This window comes from Polypterus senegalus, chromosome 18, assembly GCF_016835505.1.
Source record: "Polypterus senegalus isolate Bchr_013 chromosome 18, ASM1683550v1, whole genome shotgun sequence".
Lineage (NCBI taxonomy): Eukaryota > Metazoa > Chordata > Cladistia > Polypteriformes > Polypteridae > Polypterus > Polypterus senegalus.
In genome coordinates, this window is record NC_053171.1 from 6,933,886 (window position 1) to 6,957,446 (window position 23,561).

Sequence of the window (23,561 nt, forward strand, 5' to 3'; positions counted from 1 at the left end):
ACGTTTACCCCCCGGGTGGAATTGAAGAGTCGCATAGTGTGGGGTCTCCTCAGTCTGTCAGTGGAGCAGGACGGTGACAGCAGTCTGTGGCTGAAGCTGCTCCTCTGCCTGGAGATGATCCTGTTCAGTGGATGCTGTGGATTCTCCATGATTGACAGGAGTCTGCTCAGCGCCCGTCGCTCTGCCACGGATGTCAAACTGTCCAGCTCCGTGCCTACAATAGAGCCTGCCTTCCTCACCAGTTTGTCCCTCTTCTTTATGCTGGCTCCCCAGCACACCACAGCGTAGAAGAGGGCGCTCGCCACAACCGTCTAATAGAACATCTGCAGCATCTTATTGCAGATGTTGAAGGATGCCAGCCTTCTAATGAAGTATAGTCGGCTCTGTCTTCTCTTGCACAGATCATCAGTATTGGTAGTCCAGTCCAGTTTATCATCCAGCTGCACTCCCAGGTATTTATAGGTCTGCACCCTCTGCACAGTCACCTCTGATGATCACGGGGTCCATGAGGGGCCTGGTCCTCCTAAAACCCACCACCAGCTCCTTGGTTTTGCTGATGTTCAGGTGTAGGTGGTTTGAGTCGCACCATTTAACAAAGTCCTTGATTAGGTTCCTATACTCCTCCTAACAAGCTATCGCAGCAAATATCGGGTGCAAGGCAGGAATAATCCCAGGAGAGGGCGCCAGTGTCCTGAAGGGTGAGCACACACACACACACACACACACACACACACACACGAAGCAAACATGATAGAATGAAGAAGAGTGACAGGCCCAATTGCCACTGAGTGCATCCTGTTGGTGCTCATGACCTACAAGGGCTGGGACATTGATCGTGGGTGGACCATAAGGGCTCCATATATTCTGGTAATAATAAATATTCTAGAATAATCTCCCAGGAGAGGGTGTGAGTGTATTGCACTGTGAGCACACACACAGTCTCTGTCTCACACACACACACACACGTGCCCATTTAGCAACCTACCTGCATGTCTGCTCTGTGGGAGGAAACCTACACAGACACGAGGACATCATACAAACTCCACGCACCTGGGACATGAACCCCTAAGCCCAGTCTCTTGGTGGCCAGGCAGCGGCACTACCTCTATGCCATTGTGCCACCCATACCTAAAAATAAAAAAGAGCGGAGTGAGTAGGTGACTTTGTTAGGATTTACTGTGAGAGGAAGCCTGGAAAAATTAGCAGGAGAAGAAACATTGAAAGACCATCAAAGCTCAAACCCAAAAGTGGCTCCTGTCTTTTGATGAATCCCGTCCGCTGGCCAAAAATCCAAATTAGAGAGCGGAAAATTGGACATTAACACACTGAGAATTGCATAGTTAATCCACAAATTCAGACAGGGAGAAAGTGCTAAAGAAGACCCTTATATCATTAAACCCTGGAGGTGAGACCCTAACGCTTCTAGGTTAGAAACACCACCTTAAAAAATCCAAAATGGTAGACAAGCAGAATTTGAAATGGAGTCCAAACATGGCTCCAAATCTCGCTATATCAAATGCTAAGGTTTGTGTCTCTTTGTCACGTGGTTTCTCACAAAACTTTCTTGATCGTAATCCAAAGAAAATGAAGTAAAATACGCTGACGAAGCACAAGAGGTGGCCACCAGAGACCTCCGCAAAGTTATCAGTGCTCACGTCTTTCTTACGGTAAACTGCATTGGGTGACCGATCGAGAAGAAGTAGTGTGGCGACATCTGTGGAGTGTGAAGCAAATTGCAGACGCCGATTACATGATGGAAGAAGATTTGACAGCTCCGGGAGGCTCTGGACGTGAGGTCGCTCTTCCTCCATTGGCTCCTCCTTCGTTCTTGAGCAGGAAGTGGAAGAGAAGTTGGTGTGTGTGCTTCAGAAAGACCCGTTACCTGTTGTGCTCTCGTGATTGGAGCCCCCAACACATCATTGTATGTGCATGACAAGGACCCCAGAGCTGCCGAGTGATACTCTTTGAGCACCGAAACCAGTGTCTCTAAGTCAGTCAGTCATGTTTCAACCCGCTATATCCTAACACAGGGTCAATGGGGTCTGCTGGAGCCAATCCCAGCCAACACAGGGCGCAAGGCAGGAACAAATCACGGGCAAGGTACCAGCACACCGCAGGGCACACACACACACACACCAAGCACACACACTAGGGACAAGTTAGGATCGGTAATGCACCTAACTTGCATGTCTTTGAACTGTGGGAGGAAACCCAGAGCACCCGGAAGAAACCCACGCATACACGGGGAGAACATGCAAACTCAATGCAGGGAGGACCCTGGAAGCAAACCCGGATCTCCTATGTGCGAGGCAGCAGCGCTACCACTGTGCCACCATACCGCCCTTGTTACATAGTACCTTTCATATCTATCTCTGTTGTATAGGGTACTTCTCCTCCATCCTCCTATATATTATATAGTGCCTTTCATATCTACCTATCTTATTTACTGCCTTTCATCTCTGTCTACCTGTGTGTTATATAGTCCCTTTCATAACTATTTGTCTTATATAGTGCCTTACACATCTAGCTAACTGTTTGTTATGTAGTACCTTTCATAGTTATCTCTGTTATATAGGATACTTCACATCCATTTATTATATAGTGTATTTTTATCGATTTATATTCTATACTGCATTTTACTTCTATCTATCTACCTATGTATTATACATGGACTTTAATATCTGTCTCTTATATAGCGTCTTTCATATCTGTCTGTCTTATTAATGTCTTACACATCTAGTTATCTATTTGTTATGTAGTGCCTTTCATATCTTTCTCTGTTGCACAGGGTACTTCACATCCATCTACCAATGTATTATAAAGTTCTTTCATATAGTGTCTTTCACATCTGTATAGTACCTGATATTCTCCCTATCTATCATATAGTGACTTTCACATCTGTATGCCTGTTGAAGGAAAGCTGGTATACATGGAGGATTTTTTTTACTCCAGAAAGCTGGCAGAAGATGCCAAGTAACAACAAAGACAGAGTACATTTGTTCTGGTGCCCTCTTTGTTCGTCATGGCGCTGCCAGGTGGCGGCATGCTTCTCGTTGTCAGAATGTCCCCGGACTCAGTACACCTGACCACACATCCACGACTACCCCGGGCATTGATCAGTAACAGGGTTACAGCGTCACTCAGTTTGCCACCATGTCAACTGCCCCTCAGAACAGCAACAACGATGTCAGCCCACCAGGTGGACTGTGGGCCATTTGAGGGTGGGCTGTCCATTCTGCCCCCCCTGGGTCAGCACAGACAGTGGGCTGCGCCCTTGATGCTGTTTTCCCGCTGTGATCCTCATCCCCCTCATCCCTCAACTCCAAGTCCTGACTCGACGTTGTCAGCCGGCTTTGAATCCCGCGGCCCTTTAATCCCATTAAGCCCCTCGCCCTAATGATTTATTTTTGTTGATAACTGTAATGATCCTCCTTTGAATTGTAACGATTGCTGCCTATTCAAGGATTCATTGTTTTGACTTCTTGGCCCTACCTTTGCACAGAAACACGTCTTTGGGGAAGACCTGTCTAAGGCCGGATCCGGAGGACTTCTCATCCGCCTGCCACACTCGCTCATGCCTGTCGGGAACGCCGGGACTGCATGCATTTTTGCCACTCAATCTGGCAGCTCGGAACAATTTTTGCCAATCAAGTGAGACAACGGCTTTAGGGAAACGGGTCAGAGGTGGTGGTACGTCAGGGTCCCGACATTACGCTTGTATTTATCAGGCAGAGCCGGGTGATTTTTTTTTTCTCCGCTGTCTTTTTTTCTGGTATCCAGTCTTTACAGTGACGGATTCTATACCATGTATTTCTCTGCCTACCATGCATAATGCATTGGCGTCTCATGAGCTGAATGTTCAATGGTTTCAAAAACAAACGTCAGGGCTCCAGCCAAGGCAACCACAAGCTTCTGCCTTCCTCACCCACAAAATCTCAGAAGACATTTGTGATTAACAGACAAACAAACAACAAGAGTCTTTGTAGAGTACAGTTTCTATCTATATATATATATATATATATATATATATATAGTGGCCAATAGAGGGCGCACTAACCGCCCCAACCCGACACAGACAGACGCAGGAGGCACAAGTCCAAGCACACAGAGTTTAGTTTTCTTTTCCCCTTGTGGGATTTCTTTTTCTTTTCTTTCCTTTCCTTTCTCCTCTACTCTTCCCTGACAAGCTTTGTCTCCCTCCTCCCGACTCTCAGAGTAGCAGTTTATGGCCCCTTTTATAAGGCACCCGGAAGTGTTCCAGGTGCTTGATGACCGACTTCCAGCAGCACTTCCAGGTGAGACGAAAGAACTGCCCATGAGTCCTCAGCAGCTGCTGCAGCACCAAACTCCAACTCCCATGGAGCCCTGCTTAAGTCCTAGCCACCATTGAAACCCAGGGGAGCTGCCATTGTTCCTCCACACTGCCCCTCCTTCAGCTGAGTCACGTGGGGCGAAGTGGTCTGTTCCGCAAGGGCTGTCTTTCTTTAGGAAGGGGAGTCGATGCTGTTGGGTCCATGTCTTCTACCTGAAATGAAACAAGAAGAAAGGGATGGGGAGGTGTTGCCCTGAGACCATCCTCTGGCATCCAAACGGACAGCACCTCCAGCCGTGGCCCAGATGCTGGCATTCATAACAGTGTTGCAGTCTCGATCGACATGAAAGCAGGATGGGAAGTCCCGCTTTGTCTCCCACCCAGCCGAGGTTGCCTGAGAACGGATGGGCTCACCCTGCATTCAGTTTGAAGACAGAGTCGGGAGGAGGGAGACAAAGCTTGTCGGGGGAGAGTGGAGGAGAAAAGAAAAGAGAGAAAAAGAAAGAGAGTGTTGTACTTGCTGGAACTGTGTCTTACTTGTGGGGAGGTGCACAAGGGAAAAAGAAGCCTAAAATCTGTGTGCTTGGACTTGTGCCTCCTGTGTTTTTCTGTGCCGGGTTGGGGCGGTTGGAGCGCCCTCTATCAGCCACAATATATATATTGTGGTAGCTGACCCGGACACAGACAGGTCACCCACAACACGTTTATTTACACTGTCCATCTTACACAAGTGCACACTAAACCCCAAAAGTCCAGGCCAACTCAAATGCTTTTTCCTTCTTCAGGCCGCCTCCTTGCCTCCTCCAAGACCTTGTCCTTCCTGCTCTCCCAACTCCAACCATCGTATGGAGGGAGGCGGCCCCTTTTATAATCACCCGGATGTGCTTCAGGTGCATTCCGACAATCTTCCGCCGGCACTCCCCAATGTGGCGGAAATGCCGGCTGCGCACCCGGAAGCACTCCGGGTGTCCCCGATCCTCTTCCCCCCAGCACTTCCGGGTGTGGCGGAAGTACTAAGGTCCAGGGCTCCCAAGGCTACAGGGTTGAGCTTCAAAGCTGTGCAACCGTGGTCCCCATAGCCACCAGGGCATTCACTCCGATGTGGTCTGGGGGAGGCGTAAGCCCTCCTCCGGTCCTCCAGAGCGTCCCGGCCAGGTCACCCCCCAGTCACCTGTGACAATATATATATATAAATACAGACTAAATAAACGCAACGTCGAGGCTGTCGATCCTCCTTCAGCTTCTCCATTTGTACTGCTGGGCCAGCATCCCAGCTGTCTAGTCAGGTGGCTCTGCCACCTTGGGCTCCACAGGACAGAGGGCGAAACAAATTAATGCATGTAGTCTTAAAATGGCACAATGTTGAACAACAGTAAATGAGTAGCACTCAGACAGAATACAATCAACAACAGAATTAATGACACAATATACTTGGGCTCCACATATAGGAGACAGGGCAGATAACAAAATGCATAAATACGAGTAAACAGCCCATTGAACCAAACAGCAGTCCATACTCAGATTATGAAAAAGCCAGTAATAACATAGTATGAAAAGTTATATTTAAATAATAATAAAAATGTGGTGTTACAGCCAGACATTGCCATGTTTTTGTTTGATTTCTCTTCAGTTTGTTTATTTTTGCGTTTTTTAAGAATTCCTTCTGAACGGTTTGTCCAGCTGCCTCCTGATTCACCAGTACAAGAAAACCCCGACGTATGACATACCGTTGGACTCGCCTTGATGTCGTCTAGGGGTCCCTCCTACCCCACCAAACCGTTTGTGTACCTCTAGATCCAAAAAAAAAAAAAAAACCACTTGTTGGACCATATTTTGTGTTGGAATTTACACCTTGCTGGTAAAGAGTGAACCCATAGGTGTCTTCTGCAAAAATGAACAGTTGTGCGTAATGTCGGTTAAATTATCTGCGCAGTTTATCCATCACGGCCATTATTGCCATTCCGCTATGAGAGCAGCTCCTCGTTGTCGTTCGTGCCTTCAGAGCCCTCCGACATGATAGGTCACCGTTTCGGGAATTTCATCATCCGAGTCTGCGGATTCAAAACCCCTTTTTTGTCTGTCGTTTCTGTGCCTCTAAAGTTTATTTTCTGACAGTCTTTGTCCCGTATATGATTTTGTGTTATTCAGCTTTTCTTCTGAACGCTTTGAGATCTTTTCAGTTTTTTGTTTTTTTTTTGTCTGCCACCTCCAGACTCACCAGTATGAGAAAAACCCAACATACGATGCGCCATTTGACTCGTCTTTATGTCTAGTTATGCAAGACCTCAGACATTTTGAGTTTCCTCCTATTTTTTGTCCCCTGGGTGGTCTGGCGTGTGGTTGGTGCGTTATCAGCTCATTCTCCCAATCTACCTACCTCCTAGAGCTTAAAAACCTTCATTTTTAGGCCCCCATATTTTTTGCAGGAGATGACGCCCTCTGTGATAAAGAGTGAACCAAAAGGTGTCTTCAGCAAAAAATGATCAGGAGGACTTGAAGTTGTGCAGATCGCTTCAACTGACCCCCTAATGGGATACGAGGGGTCAAAGTTACTCCTTTACTCAAAACGGGTCTCGGTAACATAGACACGTGGAGTGTCGTTTACGCTCCTTTGAGGTTGCTAATCACAAATGTGATCATATTGTTGACATTTGATTCTTTACCGGTGGTCCTATTCCACTAAGAGCCCCCTAAAAGGTCAAACATAAGCATGTGGAGTATCGTTTTAGACTATTTCAAGGTCACTGATGACAAATATGAGGTTATTTTTGATTTTTGATCCATTATAAGGGATATACTCACTCTGTCAGGAGGGCAAACATTGCAAATTTGTCTTGTAATGGAGAGTATACAGTATGGCAGCCATACCACATGCAGTTCAGAAGAGGTCACCCACCTGAAGCTAAGCATGTTCAGGACCAGCCAGTACTTGGATGGGGGACCATCTTGGAAAATCTTGAGTTGCTGCTGGCAGAGGTGTTGGTGAGGCCAGCTGGGGGCACTTACTCAGTTCTTTGTGTGTGGCTCTCAATGACCCCAATGCAGTGACAGGGGACACTGTGCTGTAAAAATGGCGCCGTCCTTTGGATGAGACATAAAACCGAGGCCCTGACTCTCTGTGGCCATTAAAGATCCCAGGGCATCTTTCATAAAGAGCAGGGTGTATCCCGATTGCCCACCACAGTCTAGTCATTCTGACCCTCTAATTGTCCCCCGTCCCTGATTGGCTCATTGTCTCTCACCAGCTAATAGTCCATGTGTGGAGAGTAATGAGAAATGCACTCTATAACTGTAAAGAATTATTATTATTAAACATTTCAATTGAAGCACACATTTTAATATTTCAGATATTTGACACAACTGTTCTTGTGTATTATGTACTTCTGCCTCATGAAGTCAATCATTATATTTCTTATTAGGGCATCTTATGCTAATTCTGGCTCTTTTTTTGGTTTTTTTGTATTGTCTCTTTAATTATGCTGCCGTTTTTCTGTGCTTTGTGGGTGGAGCCCCCCAGGAGGCGGGGTCACCCAGCCATCACTGCTGCTGGCTCCTCCTTCTGGCTTTACTAGTTTGGCAGAGAGAGACCGAGACCCCTCGGTGGATGGAGCACTGAGTGTTGATTTTTCAATTGGACGCCTTTGGATTGTGTGCTGGGTCTTGTTTGTTTTGGGTTGCTTTTTTTTTGGGACGTCCCTTTTTGCTCTTTTGAACATTTTCTTTCTCTATTTTTTGTTAACAAACTGAATTTACAAAGATTCACCGTTTCCCTCTTGTTTATAAACCAGCATTGTAACAGTTTCGGGCGGCATGGTGGCGCAGTGGTAGTGCTGCTGCCTCGCAGTTAGGAGACCCGGGTGTTTGCATGTTCTCCCCGTGTCTGCGTGGGTTTCCTCCGGGTACTCCGGTTTCCTCCCATAGTCCAAAGACATGCAGGTTAGGTGGACTGGCGATTCTAAATTGTCCCTAATGTGTGCTTGGTGTGTGGGTGTGGGTTGGCGCCCTGCCCGGGATTGGTTCCTGCCTTGCGCCCTGTGTTGGCTGGGATTGGCTCCAGCAGACCCCCGTGACCCTGTGTTCGGATTCAACGGGTTGGAAAATGGATGGATGGATGGATGGTAACAATTTCTCCGTATGATTTTGAACTTGAAAAGCAAGCTCTTTGCTGTTGGACATGCGTGTCATAAATGGAGGAGTGCTTCTTTATGAAATCCCAATATGGCCCATCAGAGTAGCTGGGGAAGCGGGTCCTAAGGATGGGAAACTGGCCAATAGAGCAAAATGGCTCAAAAACTGTAACACAAGAGGAAGGATCCACCAGCCTTCTGTTTGAAGCCCAAAAGGCAAATGAAGAATCTTTATAATTAAAAGATTCAGATTTCATTGCTATACTTAACAGCAGTCAGGTACCACTGCCTGGCATGTGGAGGTCTGTGCGACCCCAGACCATCACTGACCCGCTGCCAAACCGGTCCTGCTGGATGATGTTGCAGGCTGCATAACATTCACCACAGCATCTCCAAACTCTTTCATGTCTATCACATGTGCCCTGCTGTCATCTGTGAAGAGGACGGGGTGCCAATGGCAAAGCTGCCAATTGTGTATTCTGTGGCAAATGCCAATCCAGTTGCACAGTGATGAGCTGTGAGCACAGGACCCACTAGAGGATGTCATGCTGTCATGCCAGTCTCATGGAGTCTGTTTGGTCAGACACATGCGCACCATTAACTAACTGGAGATCATTTTGTAGGGCTCTGGCAGTGCCCCTCCTGTTCCTCATCACCCAAAGACCGGTCCTGCTGCTGGATTGATGCCCTTCTATGGCCCTGTCCAGCTCTCCTGCTGTAAGGGCCCGTCTCCTGGTATCTCCTCCATGCTCTTGAGACCTTCTCTGACAGCATGTATGGATGTGCCATCCTAGAGGAGCAGGACCACCTGTGCCACGTGAATCAGCAGCAGGTCCTGCCTCATGGTACCAGTAGTGACAAGGACACTAGCAAAACGCCAAACTAGAGAAGATTCTTTATAAATAAAAGATTTATTTTGCAACAGTCCTCTGAAAACAAAGGAAGCGCAGAAGAGCACAAAAGACACAGAAGGAGTTGTGTGAAATGGGCAACCCAGTAGCAGACAAGTCCCAATACCAAATGTAAAAAGAAATGGTCAAAAACAGAGCAGAAAGTCCAAAAGTACTGAAATTAAATAAATTCAATTGCACAGAACTCACCACCACCACCACAAAGCACATTCAGTGGACCTTTTGTCTCCACAGCCTTTATAGGGCTGAGGGCGGTCCATGTGCAGTGATTGGCAGGTGGCCCCTCCTACTGGGGAACCACCCACAAGCTGCTTCAACACAACAGGGCAAGCAGAGGCTCACAGAAACTAAATAACACCTAAAACTGTTCAATATAGACTTGGACAAATATTAAACACTAGCAAAATACCCGCGCTTCGCAGCGGCAAAGTACTGCCTTAAAATTTTTATTAAGAAGAAAATTAAACCTTTTTAAACTGAGGGAAAATATACCAATAATTATTTGTTAAGGATCTCTTTGTATACCACATTGTGAGTTCGGCCCTCCGGTTGTAATCTGACCAAGCTGTGCGCTGAGCTGACTCTTGAGCATGTAACGTACAGTTGGCCATGTAAACAGTAATCTTGTCTCAAATCTCACAGCTTGGATTGCTGCTGTCATAATCGGTTTGAGTTTCATGATTTGTTTCAATGACGACAGTATTTGTAGGACTTGTGTTGAAGTGACATTCGACCTCTGTCAAGCGTTGTAAGTATACAACCGGTTTCATCGATAACTTCACATCCAGCTTTTGAGAGTTTAAACATTCATAAACATCAAAGTGTCCACTACTGAAATCGTCACCTGTCAATCTAAGATGTTTAAGAGGCATTGGCGGTTGATCAAAGGTGTAAAATATTTGGCCATTTCGGTACACTTGAAAGCGACAACCGAACAATTCAGCGGCAGCCATCAACTCACATGCAGATCCATAGGTGAAGGGCTTAAGCATTTCACTCTTCTAGTGCTCCTGTGTAGTCTAATTATCTCCTGTACCGTCATCAGTGCACACCTTGAACCTGTCCAGTCATTCAATACATAAGACACAATGGATATCAAGAGTGAGCCTGATATGGCCGTGCAATATGTAACACAGAGAATGGAAAAGGCTGGTGCCATCTCCGGGCATGGAAACCACTCAGTAAGTGACAGTTCTTTGATCGATGGTGATCACCTCGATAGACATGTTAATGGGGGTACGGCTGGAATGATAAAGGAAATGGGTAGCTGAACAATGTAAAGTAAGTGTAAAATACCTACACAATAACTATAATTGTAATAAACGAACAATAAAACAGCAGAGAAGCCGTGGACTAAATAAGAAGGCTGTAGTTATCAGCAGGGAGACGTGAATCCCGTGGCGAAGCAAGGAAGGGAATGAAGAGACTGGAGCGACGGACGGCCTTATATAGGCAGGCAGCCAACAACGTGGGAGGCGTTGAGATGGGGGACCCAATGCCACCTCACACGGTGACCGAGCTGCAGGCTATGGACTTATATATGTACGTAAGTAGGATTCAGTTAGCGTTGGGAACCCACGTACCAAATTTCTTGAAGATGGGCCCATAAGTAACAAAGACCGTTGAAAAGTTCAATATGGCGTCCGACAGTGGCATCATACCACTGAAATAAGTACGTACATTGGTTTCAGTTAGCGCAGGCAAGCCGCCTACCAAATTTCATGAAGATGGGGCCATAAATAAGAAAGTTCAACATGGTGGACGTTGTCGACTATTATGACCGTTACGTGTAGGATTTCGAAATAAAACCTGCTTAACTTTTGTAAGTAAGCTGTAAGGAATGAGCCTGCCAAATTTCAGCCTTCTACCTACACGGGAAGTTGGAGAATTAGTGATGAGTCAGTCAGTCAGACAGTGAGGGCTTTGCCTTTTATTAATATGTAATTAATTAATATTAATAAGTAACAATTCTGACATTAACAAAAAAATCAAAAATGTGCAAAAAAAGACAAAAAAGAATTTAAACACAAGTTTTTGGGGGGACAGACCCTGTCTGAAACAGGACACTGTGCAGGTCACAGCTTGCAGGTAGCAGTTTGGGGACTTGCTGCCTCTTCTGGGCTGGTCACTGAAGGTCCTGTCCTGCTAATTGTGGCTTATTTTAGAGGCCTTGCACCCTTGTTTCAGGTCTCCTACTCCAACTTGTAGCAATATTTTAAAATAAATATGTATAACGTGCATACAAACATACAGGTATTAGGATCTGTGATTGCCATGGTAATGAAGCAAGAGCTTTGTCTTTCTTTATAGAAAGAGCACGAGAGCCATGTTTACTGAAATGACGGTGACTGGCAGACGCAGATGCCAGCTGTTGTGATTTATATCTCATAAGTGGCCAAGGTGGGCAAGGCTAGCAGAAAAAAACAGGGAAGCAGGCTTGAATCCCACCAGCCTGCCCATTGGAGGTCCACCCAAAAAAGCAGCCTACCCTCCACTTGAGTGGCCGGATTCAAAAATGCACTTCACTCTCAGAGTTCAAAACGACATTCTGCGAAGTCCCAAAACGCACTCAAAGTGCACCACAAGAGAGAGGATCACCGTCAACCCCTGGCTTGTGTACAGCAAGGCCACAGGAAATCTTTATGTAGGAGGATCCATTGAATGAAAAGTCAAATTTAAAGAAAAGGCTCAGAAGAGCAAACAAAAAAATCAAGAGAGGACTTTACTTAAAGGCACTGCGAGACAAATGGGGTCCAGATCAAAAACCACAAGGAAATGAAAAGAAGAAAACAAGCTTCTGATCGAAACGGCAGTAACTGCGTCTTTTCCGGCTTCCCAAATTCGAGCAGCTACTGAGTTGCTCCAGCATGAGTCAAACGTGTAACAAATTACATTTTTTAGTCCAATAAGGTTTATGTTAAAGGTTTAGTGGAAATTCAAAAAGAAAAAATCACAACAATTCAGAAAGAAGTTATTAACTGTGCAGAACAAAAGGGAAACGGGGGCTTTTTTCTCAGTTTCATTACAGTCTTAGCTTTCTCGTGTTACACTTCAGCTACTTACTATAAGTGGGGTTTGTGTTATTTCTCAATGGCAGACTTTCATTGGGGGTAACTTGAGTACATTCACTACGAACATATTGGGGGTTTGAAACTGCCAGCTATAGTCAGAGAGACCAGAAATAATCAGAATACTCCATTTTGGGTTTAACGTGTGGGGTTATAATAGAAACTCCCATTGCCTCTGCACCGCTAAATGGGCACACGTTGTAACATAACTAAGAAAATCCTTCTGTCAGTTTAACCCAACTAACTAACAAACAAGTGGCACTAAAAAAAGATCGAGTCTGTGTCCAGAAATAAAATGAGTATCACATCCCTCAAAATAGCAAATAAATAAGTAGTCCAATCGCAAACCGGACTGGGTAGGCCAGTGAGGGCCCTGGCCTGTTTTTGGGGCTGATTTTCAAGGCCACGCGCCCTTTTTTCTGTGTTTTCAAATCCTTGTTACAACAAAGCATGGCAAAGGCGCTATATAAATAAAATGTATCATTATTATTAAACCGCCGCTGACACTCTGACAAGCAATGGACCTCCGAAGGGGCCGTGTCGCCCGCCTGAAATACACTGCACAAAAAAAAAAAATGAAGGGAACGCTTAAATCAAACATCCCATCGCAATCAAAGTGGAAAACCTTGACTGAGTAATGCTGCGTAATTCGTTGAGAAAAAAAAATGATGTGCCAACGGGCAGTGGAAAGCAAAATTGCCAACCCACGGAGGGCTGACTCGACATCACACCAGACATCACAAACTGAAATCCCAGGCTGATCCAAGTGGCGTGAATTTCATCACAGCAACTCCTAATGCGACTCGGCAGACTCGTTTTTGAGAGGGAGATCAGAGCTACGTGTGTTTTAGAGGCAGAGATATCACGGCCACGCGGGGGCGCTCTCCCGTCACAGCTGAACGCGATCAGATACGCTGCCAACGTCTAGCATTGGAGTGCACCATCCTTCCAACTGGCCAGAATTACACTTTTATTGATTGATTTTTAAAGTTTGTCCTGTTTCGCTACTGTGTGGGCGGAGCCACGGCAGACAGCTTTTAGTAAATATAACAATATTAATCAAAATTATATAAAAACAAAAACCTCAAATTATAATAACAACACATGAGCAAGGGAGCAAATGAAATGAGAAATGAGGATGACAGGAAGGGGAAACGTGAACCGAAACGAACGTTGAACCAGGAGATCGGCCCTGTCGATCGCCACTACCAAAACGCTAATCGGAGAACAGAAGGAGAGAGTCGGAAACTCTGGAATCTGAAGGACAAGAAGTGAAGTGCACCTGCATGTAAGATTGTTTAACGAGGATATCCGCCAACGTAGATAACAGCGTGCCTGATAAGTTGCTTTTTACTTTCTGCTATACGAACTATAGGGAAAGTATTAGAATCGTCGAAAAATTCGATGTCGAGATTTTAATGAATCTCAACGTTTTAGACCTCCCCGAGTCTGGAAATACCGTTTTTAGAATTATGCCTGTCTGCGTGTGTGTATAAACATGATAACTCGAGTACGCTTTCACTTAGGTCAACCAAAATTTGGATATAAGTATTAGCTACAAGACGTAGATTTCTTTCATCTTTTGGGCTATTTCTGCTAACCGGAAGTGGTCCTTTACCTTGTGAAAAGATCAGACTCGACACACTCATAAAGGTTTGGGGCAGCCACCCGTGTGTTATCCCTGGCTGCAATAGGTTTTGAAATTGCACAGAAGTGTCTGTGATGGAACTGACTTCGGTTTTAACTGTAAAGACAGGAAGTGACGTAAAGGGACCGGAAGTGACCTTCTTCTGCCATCACAACCGGGAGTGACGTCGTCAGGGATGAGTCAGACAGGTTTTCCTGCGGCTGGTCTGCAGAGACAATAGAAGGAGGTTTAGTGCACCTCGCCACCCCCTGGCCTGGCGTGGAATTACCCTCATTTGGTCCATATGACGTCCTCCTATTCGCACATGCGTGAAAACATTTTGTTCATGCAGCTGCATAGTCCGATTTATTCAACTTTACTTTAATAACAGTTATTCATTATATAGGGCGGCACGGTGGCGCAGTGGGTAGTGCTGCTGCCACGCAGTTAGGTGACTTGGGTTCACTTCCCGGGTCCTCACTGCATGGAATTGGCATGTTCTCCCTGTGTCTGCGTGGGTCCAAAGACATGCAGGTTAGGTGTATTGGCGATCCTAAATTGTCCCTAGTGTGTGTGTGTGTGTGTCCTGTGGTGGGTTGGCGTCCTGCCCGGGGTTTGTTTCCTGCCTTGTAATCTTTGTGTTGGCTGGGATTGGCTCAAGCAGACCCCCAAGACCCTGTAGTTTGGATATAGCGGGTTGGATAGTGGATGGATGTATATTATTAATTTGATTTGATTTGTTGTTGATGGTTCTTTAATGCACATAATATAAAAATAATAATCCTTGTCTTGCAGTTTACTCCTCAAATATCCATTCCCATATCTGAGAATATACCAGAAAGTCGAGGGGAGAGCACTCCCGATTTTTATATCGTCGAGCACGTTACTTACGATTTTTCTGCAGACGTGTTCTGTTGCAACCAACACCGCGTCGTAACAACGGCACCTCAAAGCAAAAACTGTGGCAGAAAAACGGCCCAATTGCAATATATGGCCGAAAGTTTGTGTCACCTGACCATCACCCTACCAAGTTTGCTGAATACCCCATTGCCAAGTGAGCCCCCATTTTGAATTTCTACCTGCCTCCACTCTTCTTATTCCAAGATTTTGGAATGTGGGTGTGGGAATTTGTGTCCATTCAGTGAAAAGAGCATTAATGAGGGTCAGGTGTTGATGTCTGAGACGGACTTTCACCCTGTCCAGGGATTGTCCCTGCCTTGCATCCTAAGCTTGCTGAGATAGGTTCCAGTTTCCCTAAGACATTCCTTGGTTAGGTTGATTAAGGAATCTGGATGGATGGATTGATGAATGTTGCACGATAAGACCAGGCTCCCGGTCGGTGTTCCAATTCATCCCAAAAGATGTCCAGTAGGGCTGAGGGTAGTGCAGACCATTCAATTTCCTCCATGTCTTTATGGGCCACGGGGGCACAGTCGTGCTGGAACAGGAAAAGGGCCTTTAAGAAACTGTTGGCACCAAGTTCTCTCTGTTTTAGTATTAACAGTGGAACCAAGGGGTCCCATCCAAACCCTGCCATTGTCCCTCCTCCACCAACCTTTACAGTAGGCGCATCCCCTAAATCCAGATTTCCCAGTCAGACTGCCAGATAGTGAAGCAAGATTTCTCACTCCCGAGGGTACGTTTTCACTACTCCAGAGCAACAGCGGCACAGTTGTTCCAGAAGGAGTCTGCCACTCTGTTGTGAGTGATGGCACAGAGGGTAGGCCATTGTTATGCACTTCAGCACTTGGCGGCCCAACTGTGTGAGTTCGCTTGGTCTAACACTTAATGGTTGAGTTGTTGTTGCTCCTCGATGGTTCCACTTCACAAAAATAGCAGAGCAGACGTTTCACGCACTGACTTGTGGCAAAGGTGACGTCCAATACAATGCCACGTTTAAAGTCACCAAACTCTTTAGGGACTACCCATTATACTGGCACATGATTCTCTTTCATTTCATTAACAAACTGAATCTCCATGAAAATGAATCACGTGATTCTGCAGCATTGGATTTGTGAACAAGTCACATGACTCATGTTCGTTTGCCGTGCTAATGAGCCACACGGTCCTCATCCTCTCGATTCCTGAACCGTAACGTTACCTGTGAATAAGTCAGGTGATCTTCAAAAGCCCATGATTCTTTTGTCGTGTGATTTGTGAACTGACTCTTTACCCAACAATGAATTCTCGTTCATTTGATTCGTGAACTGAATCATTACCCAAGGATGAGTTCCACGATTCTCATTCATTTGCTTTGCGAACGAGTCACATGATTATTGTTCATTTGATTTGTGAACTGAGTCATTACCCAAGAACATGTGAGTCACTTTGATTCAGTAACTGAGTCGTTACCCGAGAACGAGTCACATGATTCTTGTTAACTGATAATTCTCAAACTCAATGCCTAATTATGCATTTTCAATATATTGTGATGGTCCTTGCTTTAAAAGGGGTAAATAGTATACATTTTAGATTTAACAGAATGTTATTTAATAAATATAAATTATATATTGTAATTATCCATCCATCCATCCATTATCCAACCCGCTATATCCTAACTACAGGGTCACGGGGGTCTGCTGGAGCCAATCCCAGCTAACACAGGGCGCAAGGCAGGAAACAAACCCCAGGCAGGGCGCCAGCCCACCGCAGTATATTGTAATTAAATAAATAATAATTAATTTGTGAGTCATTCAAGTGGGGACCCCCCTGCCTACCTAAAATGGGTTGTTTGTTTTTTTTTAATTTTTTTGATGAATTAAACAAATCAAATGAGTTGAGTAACTTAGTCATGTGGTTTGTGAGAATCAAGTCAGCAGATTGAGTTGAAATGGCCAGCACTTTATTTAACCACCCCAGCCTAAAAGGTCACTGACAGTAATGGTGACAGGAGAATCGTCATCTTGTCACACACCCCCTAGTTTAAACTAAATGAAGCTCCCTGGAATAAACAGACTCTCGTAATATAATCAGAAAAGTCACTACATTTTGTAGGAGGAGGATGATCTTTAAACATTGTCCACATCAGAGTATGTGAATAACACAAGACCACCATACAGTCCGTGCAGGACGGTGGTGATGAACGGTGCTGGACGATGTTTTGTGTCACTGGAAGCCCACCTGAGAGACGCCTCTACGTTGAATCAGATGAGCCTTAAGCAGGGCGGTCCCGTTGCCGTGTCGATGGTTGATTTTGCTGCGTCTGTGTCTCCCACGCTCCGCCACTTTGACGATTATTATTGCTGTTGATGGATTATTGTCGGTGTTGTAGCCCTCCAATTCTTTTTGCCCCCCCATACCTGTTTTTGATTCCTCCCATGAATATTTTGTAGAATCGGGTCTCAAAAACAAGGGCCACTTTTATCCCCCCCACCAGTTTGAACCCGTGCTGATGGCTGGCCCTCATTCCCCTTGTAGACTTGCGCCGCTCGATCTTCACCTTCCCTCTTCCTCGGGCCGAGTGTGTGCTGTGATTTGGTGTTGTGATCCGCTCTGTGGAGACATTGCAGATAAGCATTTCATTGTTCTGAGCACACATGACAAGAAACCCAACATGAGGCCTCCTCCCAGTACTCCCACTGCTAACTGGTATTACGGTGTGACTGTAATGTGAATGGATGTCTCGGCGTGTTTTTCTGATTGCCTTCTTCTTTTTTCCGACTCTGCTTTCTCTCCTTCTCTCCTCCAGCATGCTGGACTTTGAGTTGGACTACCAGGAGCTTTGGGATTGGCTGACTGACATGGAATCCATAATGATGGACAGCCACGACCTGATGATGTCAGAGGAGCAGCAGCAGCATCTCTACAAGGTTAGTTGGCCGCGTGGCGTCCGTGCTTTTATTTATTTATTTTTTATTTATTTATTTATTTTACCTTAGCTTTGGAAAAAAAAATCTGATTAGCCTGGCAAGTCAAAGCCCCCCCAATCTGCCGTTGGAGGACAACTCCATGTTCCTCGTCCGCATCACGGCGTCCATTAGAATTCCCTTCCCGGCTCCCCAGTCTCATTTCCATCTCCTGCTTGTCAGCAGCCTGAGCCGACATCATAATTGCCAGAAAGTTCCCTTTATCACATTCCATTAGGTGTAATTTCATAAAAGAACAAAGATTCCTCTCCAGACGAACGGAAAAAACAAAAAGGGGAGCGGCGCTCGTAAACAGACGGCGAGCAAATGGAAGGAGAGGCGTTTTGATTTGCAGGGGGGTCCGTCCTTCAGATGTTTCTCTGAGGCCGAGCGGGCCGGGGAGCGGCGGAGAGAAGGGACGGAGGTCCGTCTGGATTGTGGTGCACCGCTCTGCCCGCCGGCCCACCCGCCCGACGCAAGGCTCGTCTCGGTGAATTTTTATTAGTGGAAGATAAAGCCGGGCGTATTGTGTTAAGTCAATATGTCCGTCTGTGATTAAAACAAGCTGATGTTGGGCTCCCGTGTTGATTCCATGCCCTGCTCTTCCTAATAAACTTGTATCACAATGCGGCTGCCTAACATCAGACTGATGAAAAGGAAAATTTGGAAGTCCTTTCACAGGCCGCACGTTATCTCCCGATGCTGGGAATTTTATTATGGGGGAGTTGGGTGGCAGTGGTGGGGGTGCCGAGGTGTCAGCGGCAGTAAATCAACCTCATTTAGGCTATTTTTATTGTACGCATTCTGACACTCGTCATCCTTGAATTGCTTTGAGCATATGGCATATTTCAAAGAGCAGATTGTGAATCATAAAGAAATAAAATTAATAACCACCTTCAGAACTGGAAACAGCATAATGACAGGAAACAACTACCCCCTAGCATTTTCTTCCGAAATTTTCATTTCCAAACCACAAAGGTTGCAGTCAAGGTCAAAACTAATCTTCTCTCACATCCCAGATATTGACCTTATCATTAGTCATTTGTAAGCGCGAAACTTTGAGGCGGCGGCGGACCCCGCGCAGCGTGGGCTTCTCTCGGCTCGCTTGACTCGCTGGCCCTGAAGCCTCACGGTCGCCACGCTGGCCACTCCGGCGTCCCGCTGATAGACTTGTGGTGGGCCCCGGACCCGCACCCCCCTCACCGCCTGCTGCTTCTGCCCGCGGCGCAAAGGCGCTTTATGGTGTGGATGTGGCACACTTACCCATTAGAGCCTGGCACCTGCCGTGGGTGCTCTGTAGGTACTGAGTGTGTGTGTGCTGTAGGCGAGTGTTCTCTGTTGGTGCTTTATTGGTGCATGTATTCTGTAAAAGTGGGTGTGAGTGTGCAAACTGTGTGATCATGTCCTCTTTGTGTGTTCTGTGTGTCTGCGTGTGCGGGTGCTGTTGGCGAGTGTGTGCTGTGTGTATGTACTTGGGCGCTTCAGCCATGTCTGATGATGCTGTACATTTAATGTTATTTATGCTTCACTCTGCGTCAGACTCACAAATTGCGTTGTTTCTTTTCTTATGAAGTGACATTTAGGTTGAGACAAACAGGTTGATGGATACGGAGGACACTAAATAAAAAACACAGAGAGAAAAATGAAAGGCAAGGTATCAAACAGATCACTGTGAATGCAGTGCGTGAAACAGGTACAACAAAGGCACTATATGAAACAGGTCCATGTGAAAGGCACTATATAAATGGTACGTACAGCCATGGGCAGTTACCTCCTAGCTGCTGTGCTGTGCGCTGACTTCCTGTGTTAATCGGATTCAGTCTAATATCACACTGCTCAGTACTTCAGAAAATAAATGATACATAGGAAGGGCACAGGATACAATGGATACACAGGTAGACAGATTTGAAAGGAACTAAAGAAACGGAGCAGATTTAAAATGGTCCACATATTAGACAGAAATAGATATGATGTGAACGGTGCTTAAAACAAATGAGTTGGCTGGATAAATATAAGAGAGAAAGAGAGGGAGACAGGTTAGGAGCATTGTGACACTCTAAAAAACAGACATGAAAGGCGGCAAATTGTAAAAGGTAAGTAGCCATAAAAAAATAACGGATTGATACGTATGAAGGGCACTGTGGATGGGCAGATAGGTGGATGAAAGGCACTATATAATATAGATAGACAGACAGATAGAAAGGCACTATATAATATAGATAGACAGATAGATAGAAAGGCACTATATAATAGATAGATAGATAGATAGATAGGCATATGGACATTTACAGGGCCTTATTTGGCCACACTTGTGGAAGTGTGGAAGGAAGAAGATCATTGGGCTCCTGGAGTCCTTCTAGGTGCTCTATAAAGGGGGCCAGTCCCCAGCATTTGGAGGCCAAAGACGTGAATAAGAGGAAAAGCCTGAAGAGGAGTGGATGCGGATGGACTGGTGGCAAGTAAGGGACTGAATTGTGTGTGTTGGTGATTTGTGCACAGTGTGCTTTGTAAATAAACTGGGAGCTGTGTTGAACCTGTGTCCCCCTGCCTGTCTGTGTCCAGGTTGGCTTCACGATCAATAGATAGATAGATAATTGTGCAATATAACAGATTTAATAAATAAATATGGAGTGTACTCTACAACAGATGTAACACCATTCCCATTTTTCTTTGTAACTGATAGATTAGATATGAAAGGTGGTAAACAGAGAGATGGATAGACAGATCTGAAATGCCCTATAGAGAAGTGCGCCGATGTCTTGAGTTTTTATGACTCAGTGTGGTTGCTGATCACCAGGCTTCACAGCCATGCAGATGCCTTACAAGATGTATTAATTTTTTATCTTGTTGCTTGTTGGAGCACTAGGAGACCTCGATCAATAGCCTCTCAAATCTGTTCACTCATGTTAACACTGCTCTGAGCTCAGAGGGCTGTCTGTCTATCCAGAACTTTCTGCATTTTAAGCAGGTCAGTACTTTTGTACACCATCACTGTGACTGCAGATTTTACTTGAGTGGATGAGCAAAAAGGCAAAGATGGATGAAGTTACTGACTATCTATCTATCTATCTATCTATCTATCTATCTATCTATCTATCTATCTATCTATCTATCTATCTATCTATCTATCTATCTATCTATGTTTCTGTAAGTCTGTTTGTCTGTCATTCCACTAGCCTGGTGGTCCGTCTGTCTGTCTTGTGTGAAACGAGACCCTGCCCTAACTGGTGGGAAGGCGTGGCACGTGTTTCAGGGAGTTGCTCTGTTAAATGCCCGAGTGAAGGCTGCACTGATGGTGGTCGCTGCCCAAGTGTCTTGCTGAGGTGCCAGTTACATCATGATTCCTGCACAGCCCTCCATACACGCTCTTCTTCCCCGCTATGTATATACAGTATACCGTATATTATACAGCGCCTTTCACGTGTCTGTCCTCGTGTGGCCCCAGGAATTCGTTTGTCAGTCTTTATGGTGGTGCCAATTGCAGGAAGCGAAGCAGCAGGTGTAATAAGAGCAGCGATTAACCAAACTTAAGTGTTCGTCTCTCGTACACAGAATGTCAGCACTGGTCGCCGTCCGTTTTTCGTTTCGTTTGTCGCCCCAAAGCTGTCTGTGACTTTCACCGAACTCGTATAATAAAAACCCCGTAAAATGACCTGCGTGTGACGTGACGCTCCCCCAGCCCCGTCCAGACCACCGCAGCATGTGGCGCACCCGTGCCCGCCGTGCCCGGTCCTATTGGCAGGTATTGCGGCGAAGTGCATTCAGGCTGCACAAGCTGACAACGGGGACCTGCATGTCGTTTACCACACGGGACCTGCCGGTGTGAGTGACAATGAGACGGGATTCGGCGATAAACCTGCAGCAAAGCAGATAACTACTGAGATGTAGAGACGCGCCGTCTTAGAATATCTGAAATGAGGTGATGATAGGATTTGGTTCCGCCATATCCAGCAGCTCGATGTGCTTTTAAACTTTCCATTTCTGCGGTATTTTGTATTCTGCATGTTGAATATGAAGCGAAGATTTATTTATTTCTTATTTTTTTGAGATCTGATGTTTTGTCAGCTCGTAAAATGAAAGCCGCCTTCCGCGCCTACCGTATTTCCTGGTATAGAAGACCCGCTGCGAGCGGACAGCACCTTCGGGGGGTCTGCGCCTTCGGCAGTCCACAAGACCTCCGCTGTTTACCGGGCCTTGGCCATTAAGCATCCAGCTTAAAGATTTCACAACTGAATTTGTATGAAGTGCCACCAAGCTGAGGTTAGAAAGCCATTTGTCAGGCGGAACTTTGAAATCGTGGACGAAATGTGAAGAATTTGTTGCTGTTGTGCCGCAAGATGCGCGCTAAGCCATCAGTTTGTTTATTGCCCCAAATGAAGGTCTTCTTAAAAATAAAAGCAAATGGCTATAATTATATGTCAGCATCTAATTATAATTACTAAAAGCCACAGATGTCGACAATCTTACTGTCTAGTGGATAGCCTAATTGGCTTTTAAATGGGTGCTTTTGATTTTTAACTAAATTGTAATTTTAACTAATTGTATTCACTCATCTCCGCGCTATTCACTGTTCGGCGGCTAATAGTTATCTTGACAAATTGCTTCTGGAAACTCGGAGTGGCGACTGGTGACACTGCCTCGCCACTGATTTCGGGGCTTTTGTGACTTCTGAGAGTTTCTGCCGAGGCTACCGGAGCTGAAGAGAAGCCCACCGGACACTCGGCCTCGACTCCTCACCCAGCCAGCCAGCCAGCCGGTGTTTTCAGTGCATTTCCTCCGCCTCCTACACAACAAGCCTCTGACAAGCGTCCCCTGACAGGTCTTCTGCTGGCGAAGCCCCCTTTATTCTCCCCAGGGTGAGCCTACGCTGCTCTCGGTGTCTCCTGTCCTGCTCTGCGAGCTGCGACCCTGAGTGGATCAAACGAGCCATGGCAAGAGTGGCCTTCATTTGCATGGCTCCCAGACAGGCCTGTCGTTCTCAGAGCTGACAGGAAATCGCTGTCATTGTCACCTCACCATGTGGCAGGACACGGCCACTCTGACTGTTGTCCCCCACACCTTCTCCAGGGGCTCCAGGAGAGAGGAGGTGGGTTTGTGGCAAAGCGGGGAGGGTGGGGTGATTTGGACAGCATTGGGTGACATGCAGGAGCCGATCCAGTACGAGATGCCAGTCCACCACAGGGCACACTTGCTCATGCCAGACCAAACCGGAGCCACCAGTTTCATTTCATTTCATGGATATTAGAAGTAGAACTGAAGTCTCGCTCGCTCATTTATGGCTGACTGAACTCACTGAGCCGGCTCTATAGGATCACAGCTGAGGGCATCGGCATTCAGGCCCACCCAAAGAAATCAGGGAGGAAAAGTCCAGTGAAAAAAAAAAAAAAGTAAGCGGACATACTGGGAGAGCATGGAGACTCCACACAGTCCAGGAGTGGGCCGGGATTTGGAGCTGTGTGGAGCACAATGTGGACTAGGCGGCGAGTGTGTGTGTGTGTATGTGTGTGTGTAAGAGTCTTCTACTCTTTTTTATATAATGCTTTTCATATCTTTCTATCAATATAATATATATATACTGTATATATACAGCATCTTTCATGTATGTCTATCAATTACATAGCACCTTTTCAGTCGACCTATTGAATAGTGCCTTTGATGTTTACATATATGT

General features: G+C 45.9%; 1 protein-coding gene across 2 annotated transcripts in view; it reads left to right on the forward strand.

Annotated features, from left to right (window-relative positions):
- Positions 1 to 23,561, forward strand: part of akap6 (A kinase (PRKA) anchor protein 6) — a 385,504-nt gene that overhangs the window by 237,723 nt on the left and 124,220 nt on the right. For both annotated transcript variants that reach the window (XM_039741461.1, XM_039741462.1), the window contains exon 9: positions 17,734 to 17,854. In XM_039741461.1, the coding sequence (XP_039597395.1) occupies positions 17,734 to 17,854 (121 nt within the window). The remainder of the gene's footprint in view (positions 1 to 17,733; positions 17,855 to 23,561) is intronic.